This window comes from Daucus carota, chromosome 4 (genome assembly GCF_001625215.2).
Source record: "Daucus carota subsp. sativus chromosome 4, DH1 v3.0, whole genome shotgun sequence".
Classification (NCBI taxonomy): domain Eukaryota; kingdom Viridiplantae; phylum Streptophyta; class Magnoliopsida; order Apiales; family Apiaceae; genus Daucus; species Daucus carota.
Window position 1 is genome coordinate 49357197 of NC_030384.2, and position 14558 is coordinate 49371754.

The 14558-nt window shown below is 34.5% G+C and overlaps 2 protein-coding genes across 2 annotated transcripts; both read right to left on the bottom strand.

Annotated features, from left to right (window-relative positions):
- Positions 1-183: 183 nt before the first annotated feature.
- On the bottom strand, positions 184-6322 carry LOC108219038 (chitin elicitor receptor kinase 1). The gene is made up of 11 exons (XM_064091719.1): positions 6158-6322; positions 5860-5893; positions 5465-5608; positions 4386-4579; positions 3730-3819; positions 2724-2817; positions 2469-2620; positions 2177-2268; positions 1062-1200; positions 794-892; positions 184-699 (listed from the first exon to the last, which is right to left on the bottom strand). Exons 1-11 carry the CDS (start codon positions 6170-6172, stop codon positions 535-537), a joined length of 1218 nt encoding a protein of 405 aa, XP_063947789.1. The 5' UTR covers positions 6173-6322; the 3' UTR covers positions 184-534.
- Positions 6323-13051: 6729 nt separating this feature from the next.
- Positions 13052-14173, bottom strand: LOC108217528 (F-box/LRR-repeat/kelch-repeat protein At2g27520). Its single transcript, XM_017390356.1, has one exon. It carries the CDS (start codon positions 14171-14173, stop codon positions 13052-13054), a length of 1122 nt encoding a protein of 373 aa, XP_017245845.1.
- Between the last annotated feature and the right edge of the window lie 385 nt (positions 14174-14558).

Genomic DNA, 14558 nt, shown 5'->3' on the forward strand with positions numbered 1-14558 from the left:
AAATCTTACAAAATATCTAAGCCCGAAATATGTTAAATAATATAATCTACAAAAAAATATATTTAACCAAATAAAATCTATGCAAATTTTGGTTAGACACGAATTATTACAGAGGGTTAAACTTCTCAGTTGTTTAATAAAAATCAATGACTATTAATTAATGACAAATTATAAACAGTCCTGTTTATAAAAAAAACCATCATGTATAACACCACTCTTCAAACAGTTTGTACACCCACTAGTAAAATTGCCTATTTGATTATTTTGAATCCTCTTGCTACGAGAATTTCCTACTCTAATGCAGCTTTTGAATATAGTCTTCTCTTTCCACCTCCTAATAAAAAAAATAAAAAATGACTAACAAAGATATGGAGAGGTGACTAGTGAAAATGCACACTCAAATCGTATCTAATAATTGTGTATACAACAATTTACAAACAATAATACATGAAGAATCTGAGCAACTCCATGCCTGGTGCCTCAAAGTTTGAGGAGAAGGCTCCAATTTGATCAGCAGTGAGTCACTTTAAAGAATCACCTTCCAGACATTAGGTTGACCATATCATGGTTTTCGAAAAATGAACCAACATCCCAGTCCCCTGTCGAGGACGAGAGGGTCATCAGAGCTACAACAATAGATCTCATGCTTGGCCGCAACTGGGGATTTTCAAGTGTGCAAGCTCGTGCTAGCTGAGCCAACTGCCAACCAAAAGGACAGACACGAATTAATAAGACTGCAAAGAGATCAAGAAGAAATGGGATAAAAGGCTGTTATACAAATCATTCTGCTTACCTTGCGCACAGAGTCTATAGGATGGTCATCTCCAAGTCTAGGGTCCACCAGTTTGCTGAGGCCTTCTACTGGATCCGGCTCATTAAAAGCTTCCTCAAACTGAAAAGTATTGGAAGCAAATTAATATTAGCTTATAAACTACCGGCAGCTAATGACATAACTAGGTCCAGACAGCAAGTTTGTCCTCTTAAATTGCTCCAGAAAAGTTTTTGTCCAGGACCCTCATACAATGACTCTATATGAAGCTAAATAGAAGGAAAAAACTTGCCATTCCAACAAGCCCTTTCGACTCAGCAGCAGAATTATTTACTCTAACTATCGCATCTTTGGCTGAAATAAGTTCATAAAGAACAACCCCAAAAGCATAGACATCAACTTTAGGAGAGACATCACCGTACTGGGCATATCTGCGCTCATGAAATGTCAGGTATTAATTATTAATCAATATCAGTAAGGAGTTAAAGCTAGAAAAAGATCTTATACTACAAACTTAAACTTCAAAATTCAAATTTTCAAACTGTTTCTGACTAAGAACTTTATCGAAATGAACCAAAAACAATAAAAAATAATGTCACTATTTCCTTAACCCTGACAAATCTTACTTTGTTGAGAAAATTTGGAAGGAGCAAAGTAACGAGGCAAAAGCAGAAAAGAGAGAAATCCAGATAAAACAATGAGCTGGTGAGTAATAGGGCTTGATATGGGCCAGTTTTTCCGAAGTAAACTAAAAGTATGAAGCAACATAAAAACAAAAACGATTCTTCTGATAGCAAATCAAACAACGGTCTAACGTAAAGGGAAGATTTATTGAGGACCTGGCCCACTTCACAGCAATGTTGTACTTTCTATATGCATTAAAACCAATAGTGGGAATTCAAACCCATGACCTTAGATCCGAAGGGGAACATTGCCACTAGGCTATCAATGAAACCTCCATAATTGCACTTCCAAGTCTTAACAAAATATCAGAGAATTTTTATTTAAGGAAGTCATATTCATCAAAAAGAGAATCGGAACTATAGTTGTGCGCATAAATTTTACCAAGTGACTAAACGTATCCAACAAACATAAATATAAAAGAGAAATAATATGATAGATATAAATTCTATCATTTGCCCATTCTAACTATGTTTACTGTATGATTTCAGCTAATTGCCAGGCCAGGCCAAAAATAATATGATAGATATAGTGAGGTCGGTTCTACCAGTTCTAGTTCTATATCAAAGTTTCTTGGTTTTGAAAAAGAGGTTTCATTGCAAATATCAGCATAACATATTTCCTGAAATCTCTCAACTGATAAATACTTGCAAACGAATACTTTCACCAGCAATCCTACTAACATTAATTTATGCAGAATCAGTAGAAAAAAGAAAAACATATTACTCTGGTGGCATGTATCCAAATGTACCAACAAGACGTGTGGGCAATGATGTACTCCCAACTTCCGTTAGTTTCGTCAATCCAAAATCTGCCACCTGCAAGTAAGTATTTCACTACCATGAACATCACACATTTTGCCATGACACTGAGATGAGAAGTAGCAGAATAGCGTAAAGAGTTTAGATGGTTGATACGAAATTGATGGGCATCAATTATTTATGTGAGCTTTAAAGATTTTAATTTACAATCTGTTCATATTCATAATAAAGAAAGCAAACACAAGCACTGTTCCAACCTTTCCACGATAGTTTTTATCTATCAGAATATTTGCTGATTTGATGTCCCGATGGATATAAACAGGAACGGTATGTTCATGGATATATTCTAGTCCTCTAGCTGAATCTAGAGCAACTTGCACCCTGGTAGACCATGAAAGTGGAGGTCTTCCTGAAATTTTGGAGAAGGTGGGAAAGAGAAGAGTTGGATGCATATAACATATATCTGGAGGTAATAATAGTACACGAACTACATTCTGTAGACATTTCATTACCTGAGCCTCTCAAATGTTCACTTAAATTTCCATTCTCGATGTATTCATAGACTAGGAAAAGGGAATCTTCGACACAGTAGCCGATTAAGCGAACCTGCGTAATATATCGTTATACGGGTGTCAAAGAACTATACGCTGCTGCTTTAATAGTACAATTAACAGAGATAAAAGGTAGGACGAAGAGGGTGATGTAACTATCTACTGTCAATTAATAGTGAGAAATCGGGAGCCAAGATGTAATCTGTAAACAATTACAATAAATTAAGATTATGTCAAGCTTAAATAGTACAATTTACAGAGATAAAAGGTAAGACGAAGAGGGTGATGTAACTATCTACTGTGAATTAATAGTGAGAAATCGGAGCCAAGATTTAATATGTAAACAATTACAAGAAATTAAGATTATTTGACATAATTCCTTTTGATCGTTTAGGGCCCTGGGCATAAGAATTGGTTTAAATCAATAACCTCAGTGTGTAAAATTCACAAGACCAGTTGTCCTCCCCTTAAGGTTAAGTGTGCTATATGTTGATTCAATTACAGACTTACAGTCATGTCAATGCACTAAACTTCAATCGTTTACAACATCAATTACATCTATCATTTCATATATCATAAATTCATAATGAAGTGGTCTGTTATAATAGAAGTAAAAGGAAATAAAAGTACTCCAAAGACATCGAGATGATCTATAACTAATTATACTACAATAATGACCGGTCTGAATCATTTTTTTGCTAATAAGTTTCTGGTCTTGTAACTTTTGAGTTGGCCAAAAATGTTCTTCAGGAATATGCCCACAGCAATGTATCCTTCATTCAGATCACACATTGCCAAACTTGCACACATTTATTTATGTCAGTCCAATAAATTGTGTCTCTAGAAATAAAGGATATTACATGTGTTTTGCTGCAGTAGATATATACAAAGGCAGCACAGCATATATAGCTACAGAGGAAACACAAAAATCAGAAGCTACAAGGAAAAATATGAAGAGGGACATTACCAAGTTAAGATGATGAACATTCGTTAAAACCTTTAATTCAGCAAGAAATTCTTTGGATGCTTGCATATCCATCTTCTTAATTGCGGCTTTCTGCACTAATACCACTATTAGCGTTCCAAATAAAAACTAGAATTGAATATATATACCTACCAAAAAAAAGATCTACTTGCAATTGCAAATCTTCCAATATATCAGCTTAACGAAAACAAGGCATCGAACACAAGATCAACCCACTTGAGCTCCTAAGCAGCCTTCTCAAGCTCAAGATGAACACACTTGTCTATAGATTTTAGCGATAGATACATAAATCACACCATTATGCATAAATATATAATTATAGAGCATGGCACCTTTCCAATATCAACATCAGCACCCCCCTTAAATCTGACCCTACAGGTTTAAACTCCGAGTACAAGTGGCCTATGCAGAGAAAACTTATATTTACATCATTTAAAGTCAGAATATATATATATATATATAAAATACCAATTAAAAAACTTTTTAAGGTAATAACAACAATAAAGTAGCAGATCATTTTGGAAGACAAATATAGCTCATGTGAGTAGCACTTAACTATGACCAATGATAAGTTCCAATGGAGTCTAAATAAGTGGCAGGTCTTAATGATATATAAACTACAGCTGCAGGTTACAAACCTCGCCCCTTAGTTCAGCGTAGTAAACGGCGCCAAAGCCACCTTGTCCAATCTTAAAGCTAATATTGAAGTCATTTGTAGCCTTAGCTAGCTCATCCAACGAGAACTCCACAGATTTATCTACAGTTATGCCCGTCAGGCGTGGAGTAGCCACGACTGAGGACTCTTCATCTTTAAGCAAAGTGCCACCATGGTCTACAATCAGCAGAAGGTAAAATCAGACTACAGCTGCTTGTAAATTACTGGACAAGTTGCACTTACAAGGATATAAACACACAAATAAAATGCTAAACCTGCATTACAGAAAACTGATTGGGATGTGAAAAGAATTGGCAAGAAGTTAAACTATCATATACAGACACGAGGACTTGAGCAAAGTAAAAAATATTGGTCAAAATAGCCATTGATACACTAATACACTTGCTACTAGCGAGATGAACATATACAATCAAGCCATATACCTGCGTGCAAAAAAAAATCAAGCCATATGCTTGCTATGAACGTAGTCTATAATGCAGAAAAGCATCATATGTATACAGAGAAAGTTGATAATAACTTTGGGGTGGGGGTGGGGGGGGTAATCATATGCCAATCCAATTTATAAGTGAAACTGTACAGACTTCTCACTAAATTTGGAATCCACCTGAAAAATCAGGAATGTAAGATCCTCAGAAATTTTGCAGAAAAATACCTTCCACAACAAAGCCACCTGGCGTCTCCAAGACCTCTCATTTATGTAGTGACAAATTGATAAATACCTAACTGTATACTGCAACCTAAATGTTACTAGAGACATTGTAATTGATGTGACCCAACTTACTGAAATTGTTCCTCTTGCAAAAAATATTACAAGGTGGTCACCGGAACCTAGTGATTCCTAATATACCGAGCCCCTGTCTGCCCAAGAACTCTTCTTCTCTAAAATTACCAGTTCATTATCTTGATTGTCTAAATTCTTACAACAATACTATATATCGGGTAAATTCCAGACTTCCAGTGTCATATTCATTAAGCAGCCGTTTTTTAGGTCAATATACAAACACAAGTGGAAGAAAAAATAACAGAAAATTTTGAGAATACCACGACTAGAAGGATCTTCACTTGCTGTCGAGAGTCTGAATTTCTCAACCTTCTTCTTTCTGTAAAATCCAAAATAACCCACTAGTAAAAGCAATCCTGCTACAACCGCTACAGCAATTCCAGCTATGCCTCCAGTTGAAAGCCCTGGTTCCGTAAAATCAAAACATAAGCTCAAACATAATTAAGACTCCATGCTATTTTCTTAAATCTCACACATGAATGAACAAAGTTAAATCAGCCAGCTTAAAATGTTAGACCTCCTTTACTGCAAAAAGAAAAACGAACAAAACAGAATCAGAGTCAGATGTTAATTAACAAAGAAAATTTACCGTGCTAAATCAAGTTACAATTTATTAGGCATTAGCACTCTGAAATCAGAAGCATAGATATGCTACCTGGATTTGAAGGGTACGAAATTCCCATCTTTATCTGCAAAAGAAGGGCAACTTTAGAAAGACATGCTGTAGCAGAACTAAGCAAATGTAAAATTAATTAAGCTGCACTTACAATATATCCATATAACTATCAGTATTTACAAAGATTAGAATACCAACTTCTAAGGAATCAAATAGCATCCATATAAACTAATTACAACCAAATGACTTTTTAGTACATACACTACATATCTAAGTGATGTCAAATACTCAATTCTATCTACGACGAAATTCAAGCTTATGGAAACAGAAAACTCACCTCTGCCAGGAACATACACGATTCCAGTCCCCGCACTAAAATCAGCACCCGGATTATACCTCCTCAACAAATCCGCACCATCCGTCCCCGCACTAAAATTCAAGTCCCTCACAATAGACTCCAAACTATCCTCAGGACGGAGCGGATACGTCACAAACAATCCATACTCTTTCGAAACCTTACTATCCCCACAAGAGCAATTAACGGTAACATTAACAGAACTAGTATCCGGAATATTATTCGGATTAAACGAATTAAACTTCTGCACCCAATTACTATCAGTCAAATTCGAATAATAAGTTTTCGCAATTTTATCATAAGTATCACCACTCCGAACCTTATATCGAAAAACATGGCCTAAAAATTGCTTATCAATACACTCACAACTGAAAGGTAAATCAATTCGTATCGTAGATTTAATACTATCCTTGTTCGGAATCTCCTCCTTGTTGTAGCTTATAATTTCGTCTATTGATTTGCTCGAGATTTCTGATATGAAGGTGAGATTGTTCTGGTCCCAGACATAGTAAGAGCCCAGAGCTAAGTCACAGCCTGTTGCGCACTGCGAGTATGCGTGACTGTATAGTGAAGCGAGTATCAAGAAGCAGAGCTTGAGGTTGAAGAACATGGTGGAGGATTAAACCCTAGGTTGCATTGGGAATGGTGAGATTGGGGGAGTTCGAGAGATATGAGAGTTGACTTGGAGGTTTGAAGCGTTGACTGGTTCGCAGGTTTGGGGGTTTGTTAAACTGAGTTGTGTAATAATGGAGGCGGTGGCGGTTAAGGTACTGTATTAAATATTTAAATGACTTAATTAAACGGTAAGTTTAGTTGGCGTGTTGTTTGTTTCGTAGCTGGCGCAGTCTTTTTATACTCTGTCAAACTACTGGACTCTGTTCCAAATTAATTTTTCATAATTTTACTTTGTTATCTGAATTATTTAATAAATTTCTGAAAATCTGAAAATATATATTCTAAAACAAATAATTTACATTTTAACAATATATTTATAATTTTTTATTATATAATAAATGCGAACTTTAGTTAAAATGTGGGTAGTTTGATCAGAGAAAAATCAAAATTAGATAGTAGTATATGATTTGAAACAGAAATACTACTTTTTTGATGATTTTGAAATGCATCATAATTTTAGATTTTTTTAACGTAAAAAAGTTTATATGTAAAATATTTTTCCCTCATAATCAACTTTAATATTAATTATCATAAAAATATTAGTCTAGTGATGTACTCCCTCCGTCCCAGTCAATTGTATTCCGTTTCCTTTTTTGGATGTCCCATCATTTCTATACATTCCCAAAATAGCAACTTTTTATAATATAAAATACTATTACACCCACTACCTTCTTCCACTATCTTCATTCTATAATAATAAAAATACTATTACACCCACTGCTTTCCTCCACTATCTCAAATCTATTATTAAAAATAAGTGGGACCCACCACTTCACCCACTTTCCATCTAACTTTACTCATTTCTTACACTTTTTCTTGGTCTCCGTGTCAAATCTCAATGTATATTATTCATCGGGACGGAGGGAGTATTCTTTTATTATACTCCCTTCGTCTCGGTATTGATCCTCCGTCTCGATATACATGTTCTTTTTATGGAAAATATTTAAATTAAGTATATGTTACTCTCTTCTTCCAACATAAATTTATTTTTATATTTTGACTTTTTTGAAACTCCATTTCATTCTTACTTCTCAATACACTAAATCCATGTATTTAATGTGATTTTTCTGAAAATCTCCTTTATTCTCATTTCTCAATATATTAATTAATGATATACAAGATGAAATTATATCTAGCCAATCTTTTTTCTTAATATATAGATATTTTTTTTAAGAAAAAACATTTATAATGGTAAGGGATGAGCATGTGAATAATTTTAGTGAATCTCGTGTAAAAATTTAATTCTTGATCAGAGAGTTTTACTTTTCAGAAACGTGTTCGTGGAATTTACTTGGTTTAGCCTTTAGCGTGTCGCACCAGAAATCATGGGATTAAGTAGACACGGATGTATCTAGCGCTTACCTGTCAGTGACGCGGTGAGTGGCAGAAAGTCGACCGTTTTCCAGGGTATTCACTTTCTAACAACACGGCGTCTAATTTTTTGGAGGATATTTATCTAGCTTTCATTTTCGAACGTTTTTTTTGATAAAAAAAACATTATTTAACATGTTAAAATCTACACTTCATTTTATAAAAAATTCAGACCCAAATATAATGTAATTATAGATTTTTCTTCCAAAATTCAAACAGGAAATTATTCAACATTAATAAATCATATCCGAGCCATATATTCTGATGATTTTTTATATTAATTATAAAAATTAGTATTATATGGAGCCTTCATTTTCGGGTAATTGTCTCATTAATGCTTCTCGTTTCATTTCAGCCCATCGATACTGCTGGAATCCAACCAGTCATGTTTAGTTGTTCAATCCCTAGAGGCCCAGTAGGCCCGTACTTACGATGTTGAACAACGTCTATTATACGTTCGGAGCCAACTTCTGTTTCGTTGTTTACCCCTCCGTCCCCTTCAATTGTTTACATTGAAAGGGGATACGGAGACAAAAACAATGTATGAAAAATAAGTAAAGTTAGATGAAAAATGGGTAAAATAATGGCCTACTAATATTTAATAATAGATTTGAGATAGTGGAGGATACGGAGACAAAAACAATGTATGAAAAATAAGTAAAGTTAGATGAAAAATGGATAAAGTAATGGTCTACTAATATTTAATAATAGATTTGAGATAGTGGAGGAAAGTAATGGGTGTAATAGGAGTAGTTTTTATTGTTAAATATGAGATAGTAGCGGAAGATAGTGGGTGTAATGATGAGAAAAACTTATTATTTATAATAAGTAATAACGTAAAGAAATGAGAGGGACATTCCAAAATAATAACCGTAAAAAAAATGAGAGGGACAATATTTGTCACACAGCCAAACTTCTATTTAAACTGTACAGAGTGTCAGAAAAGTTTGATTTGTTGAAAAGTTCATCGAACATTCTTCTTCTTTCCGGTTATCCTCGAACATTCTTATTTACTTTCAACTATTCAGCTAATTAAATTCAATTAATTTAGAGTCTCGTACTGACAAATTCTTGTTTTTTCACCAAATAAGACGCGCTAAACATGTCCTGTTTCATATATTACTCTAATACAACTATACAAGGTTTTAATTTTGTTGATATTTACTTATTCCGTTTTGAAATATAGATCGCTTGACTTTTTGGCACACAATTCTAAGTCGTAGTTAAAATTATTATTATTAATTTTTTTTTGAATTATAATATTAATCATATATTTATATTCAAAAAAAAAATCAAAAATAATGATTTTAACTATGCGGTCAAAAGACCTAAAAGCATGTGTCAAAAAGTCAAACGACTTATATTTCAAGACAAAGAGAGTAAACAATTTCTACTCCTTCCGTCCCGGTCATTTCTATACAGTTTCCTTTTTGAGATGTCCCATCTTTTTTATACATTCATAAAATAGCAACTTTAATAATGTAAAACACTATTACACCAACTACTTTCTTCCACTATCTTCATTTTATAATAATATAAACACTATTACAGCTACTACTTTCCTCCACTATCACAAATCTATAATTAAATACAAATGGGTCCCGCCACTTTACCAACTTTTCATCCAAATTTACTCATTTTTTACATTTTTTTTGGTCTCCGTGTCTACACCAAATGTATACTATCTGTTGGTATAAGATATCATGCTGACGTAAATCATAAAATTAAATGGAAGACGAATTATCTTGAATTAATCTGCCAAAAATCAGATGTAATTTACATTGACCAGTGGAAGACTCGCAATTATCGGTGCCTTGTGTAGACATGAATGCATCATGGCTCATGGGTAATGGAGTTGAGTTGATGTTAGGCGCGAAGGGGAAAGTCAAGACGACTTTTATATTAGTTGTAACTTGCAAGACGACTTTATAGTTTATACGACGGGAGCACCTTTGATTCATGTAGTGCGATGGTAGAGGCCCAAACATAAGGGAAACAATGTTAAGTGAAATATCCAGATCTCGTATCTAATATAAATGAGAAAGGAAACACATGGTTTGGGTGTGGCTCAAAACTTAAATTAAGGTCTTCATCTCCATCTGTGATCTCTCTTAGGAGTAACAAACATGTCGGAAGTTAGAACTTATTCTGTTCCCATTCTTATGACATGGCTTATAAATAATTATGTAACTTGAAAAAGAACTACATACTCAAAAAAAAGTGAACTCATTTTTTTCTCTAAAATTGGTTTCACCCACACTGATAATGAATATTTGTTTCACAATGTAGGTCGTTTAATTTTTTTCACACATATTTAAATTTTTTTTATCACATAACTAAAATTATTATATTTATCTTTGTTTCCGAAATATAATATTAATCATATTTTAGAAAAGAAATTATTTAAAGATAATAATTATAATAATGAAGATAACTTAAAAGTATATGTCAAAAAGTTAAATGATGTATATTTTAAAACGGAAAGAAATTTTTGTAACTTTTATATCACAGTTCTTACTTTATAAAAGGGCGAAGAGTCAAATAAGTAATGAAAAAAATGTCTCAAACTGACTTTAAATCAGATTTTGACTTATTTTTGATTATAAACCGAATTCTGATTTTATGTTGCGGCTTAAATATGGGACAAACAGATTTAAGATACATTACCCTATTCTGGTGATTGTACAGTTCATCAGTAACATGGTATTATCGTGTACGACTGTAACTTTGACTTTTCTTTCTGTGTTTACGAGTAGTATTATGAGTTTACTATACACACTTGCACCACAAGATTCAGTTTATTTCTCTTATTATTGTGTGGCATGGGCCGCATGGCTATCTAGTGACGTTACTGCACAGAAAATAGAATACTTTATGTTTAAATGTACGGAATAGAGCGTTGAGTCTGGACTCTGAAGGTGTGCTTCCAGTTTACAGCTAGCGAGTAAAACTTATACATCTAGTTCTCTGTATTTGCACTTATTTATATTCAAAAATCTAATCATTATAAACTCAGAAAATTCTTCGCAATATCGAAAACTACACCACGTCGGCCATTAATTATGTTATGATTTCACATACGAATATTAATGTTGTGTTTGGTTGGGATGAAAATAGAAGGAATGGAATGAGATTTGGATTATAATCTAGTTGAATGTATAGTAATTTCATTCCTTCTACCATTCTATTCCAATCATCCTTATTTAGAGCTCAAATCCTCCATTTTGTGAAGGAATGCTTCATTCTTTATCATATCTATTTTCTACCCAAATCTTATCATATAAAATTTGTATTCCATTTTCTTCAAAGTTATTTCTCCTACATTCTATTATTTTCATTTATTTTTACGCATTCCATTCCATTTCATTCATCCCAACGAAACACAACATAAGTGTGAAAGCAATGAAATATGCAATTACGAGTGATTCAGAAACGCAAGTATGGAAGCTTTAGTTATAAGCTTAGGCAAGGTCACCGTCCCATAAATTCCACAACCGTAATCGTACCCTACTTATCACACGTTTAACCAACTACATATTTTCCCGAATTGAATAATCAACATCCTATATTTCTATTTAATTATGATTACCGAAATTCAACTCTCACGCAAGCATTGACCATTTCTATATTTGACAAAATTTAGATCATGGACCAACCAGCCATCCCATTATATATACCTGTCACGACTTTCTTACAACATAACTCCGTCTCGCCACATTCGAATACTCAAGAACAAAGCCAAAAAGATATGAATAGGTTTCACTTGTCTCTCTTCGTTTTCGTTCTCTTATGTACTGCATCAACTAGAGTTTCCGGCATCAGGCTCGGGCAGCCGTTTCCGAGCCCGGCTACCAGAGGGGAACGTGTTACTGTCCCTATTGCACAAGACTCCCGTGTCAGCAGGAGAACTGCAGCGGAGAAACATGTGTTTCGGCCTAATGTGAAAGCTCCGATCGCTGCAGGTACTTTTGAGGCGGAGAAGAGAAAGGTTCCCACCGGACCCAATCCGTTGCACAACAAGCGATGATAGCTTAGCAAAGCCATATGATATGGATATACATCTAGCTGCTTCAACTATCATGTTGGGTTGTTTTTTTTATTTTTTATTATTATTGTTTTTCTTTCATAATGCTGAGTTGCACACGTTAGTTACTTGATTGTAGGGTCATGAAGATTTTGTATAGAAGATGAATATACTTAGATGTATGATTATTTGATTATTCTGAATTAATAATATCATTCTTCCATGTCTGAGTACTTGGTTTGGTTGTAAGCTTGTGATGCTTTCAAGTTCTTATGAATTACGGTATCCAGTTGGTCTCTATTACTGTAATAGTACTCCCTCCGTCCGCTTGGGGGACGGGGACGCGACACGGACTTTAATGCTCTCGTAAAGTATAGTTCTATAACTTATTTTTAAAATTTTTCTTTTCTGTATAAAAGTTTGAATGTTATTTTTTATTCAGAAAAGAAAAATTTTAAAATTAAGTTATAGAACTATGTTTTACAAGATCATTGAAGTGCGTGTCGAGCAGTGAAAAAGAAACGTATGGAATTAAATGGGACAGAGAGGGAGTAGTATATTAAGCAACAAAAAAAAAGTTAGGATAACAGTGAGACCGCTTAATATGTAAAGCGAGTGTAATCGAGAAAAATAGTCACGGCAGTCTATTCTTATATTAATTTTTTTATATTTGATATATTTTGAAATATAAAATATTAGATCAGAAATTTCAAAAATAAAATATAAAAAATTGGTTGAGAGAAAGTAATTTCGTAATTTATTTACATTAGTATATAGGTAACGAATTTCTAGCACACACAAGAAATCTATTCAACATTACCACCACAGTATGTAGGTAACGAGATGTCATATACAGAAAAATGCCTCGATCGTCTGTATTTCCTCGGTAGCCGCATGCACCATACAGATCTGAGTTTCCGATGCTTATCTCTCAAATGCCTAGTTGATGTTTTCATCCCGTCCAGGATGATCAGGCTAGGTGTGTAACTATAGCGATGCAGCCGAGAAGGTCCCAACTCATACCCGAACTCATATTCAAGACTCTCAACCTCATTTAACTTGGTATCACACCATTCGTGACATCCACTGAATACAATCTCGCCGCTATAGTTAAAACACTTGGGGATCGTAAAAATATACGTAGTTTTGATATTTATCGTGTACATCTTACTCCAAACACCACGTCCGTCGTTGAATTGGTACAGCTCCAGGCAATTTCCCCGGGTGAGTGAATACTCTATTCGGGCGAGGCAATCATTCACACTGCAGAGACTGTAACGCTTACCAGCAACGCATGTAAGTCCAAGGCACGTAAACCTGTTAGTTCTGGCCTCGAATTTGAGTATTCCGGGGCTCCTGAAATACCCCGTCCAATAAGGATTGCCCTTCACAATGACCGCGGGAAACTCATCTCCTGCATAAGGAATTCGGAAGGCTCTGATGTTGATCCAACGATTTGTTTTAGTCGAATAGACAACAGCCGACGAAGAATCAAATTTCTTGGCTACTAATTTAAAATCTTCTGTCGCGGAGTCCCAACAAAAGCCAAACAAGCTATACTTGCTATGTTTCGGGAGTGGAATTTGCTTGTAGACATGCAAAATCGGGTTCCATAATATGAAGCAATTGCGCGACTCAGAGACGCCGCAGACTAAGCCAGTGACGGATCCAACCAAGCCATCGAAAGATGCGGGGACATCTTCGATGTGCGATTCGGTTAAAGTAGTGCGCGAGAGGATCCCTATACCACCGGGACATGTTCGAATGAGATAATCTTCCTTGCGATTAATATGAGATTTGACGAAATTGGGGTGAGAAAAAAGAGCCATCCATGATTTAGAGACGAATTTAAATCGTGCAAGTGATGCAGCGGGTAGTCGAGTCAATATCTCTTCGAGGATTATGTGTTCGGGAAGAGAAGGAGACATAGTTAATTGCTAAAGAAAAATCAAACGCAGAGCAGAGACAAAGTGATTTGTATACTGTGGAATTACTGGAGGATCTATATATAGTGTCTAAATTATCACCATTACCAAAATTAGTTTAGCATGTCGATAATATATACACGCTTTTTGCTGCCTAGAATATGATTATTACCAAAATTACTCTCCAGCGTGACTGTTCAAGAAAATCTTTTAGACTTTTTCTACCATGTATCCCGTCATTGACTGCATCGGCGTGAATGGATAGAGTTATCGATTCAAGTCATAGGAATATATGGGAATTTTTTTGGATAGATCAATTTTTTTTTCGTCAAATAAAAATATAATCGGTACTTTTTTTAAATTAATTAAAATTTTTCTAATAAATCGA

Coding starts and splice junctions, on each gene's coding strand:
- LOC108219038 (XM_064091719.1), bottom strand. Junction 5,609..5,859: donor TTCGTACCCTTCAAATCCAG/GTAGCATATCTA, acceptor TTACGGAACCAG/GGCTTTCAACTGGAGGCATA. Junction 700..793: donor CTATAGACTCTGTGCGCAAG/GTAAGCAGAATG, acceptor TTTGGTTGGCAG/TTGGCTCAGCTAGCACGAGC.
- LOC108217528 (XM_017390356.1), bottom strand. CDS start 14,173: ATGTCTCCTTCTCTTCCCGAACACATAATCCTCGAAGAGATATTGACT.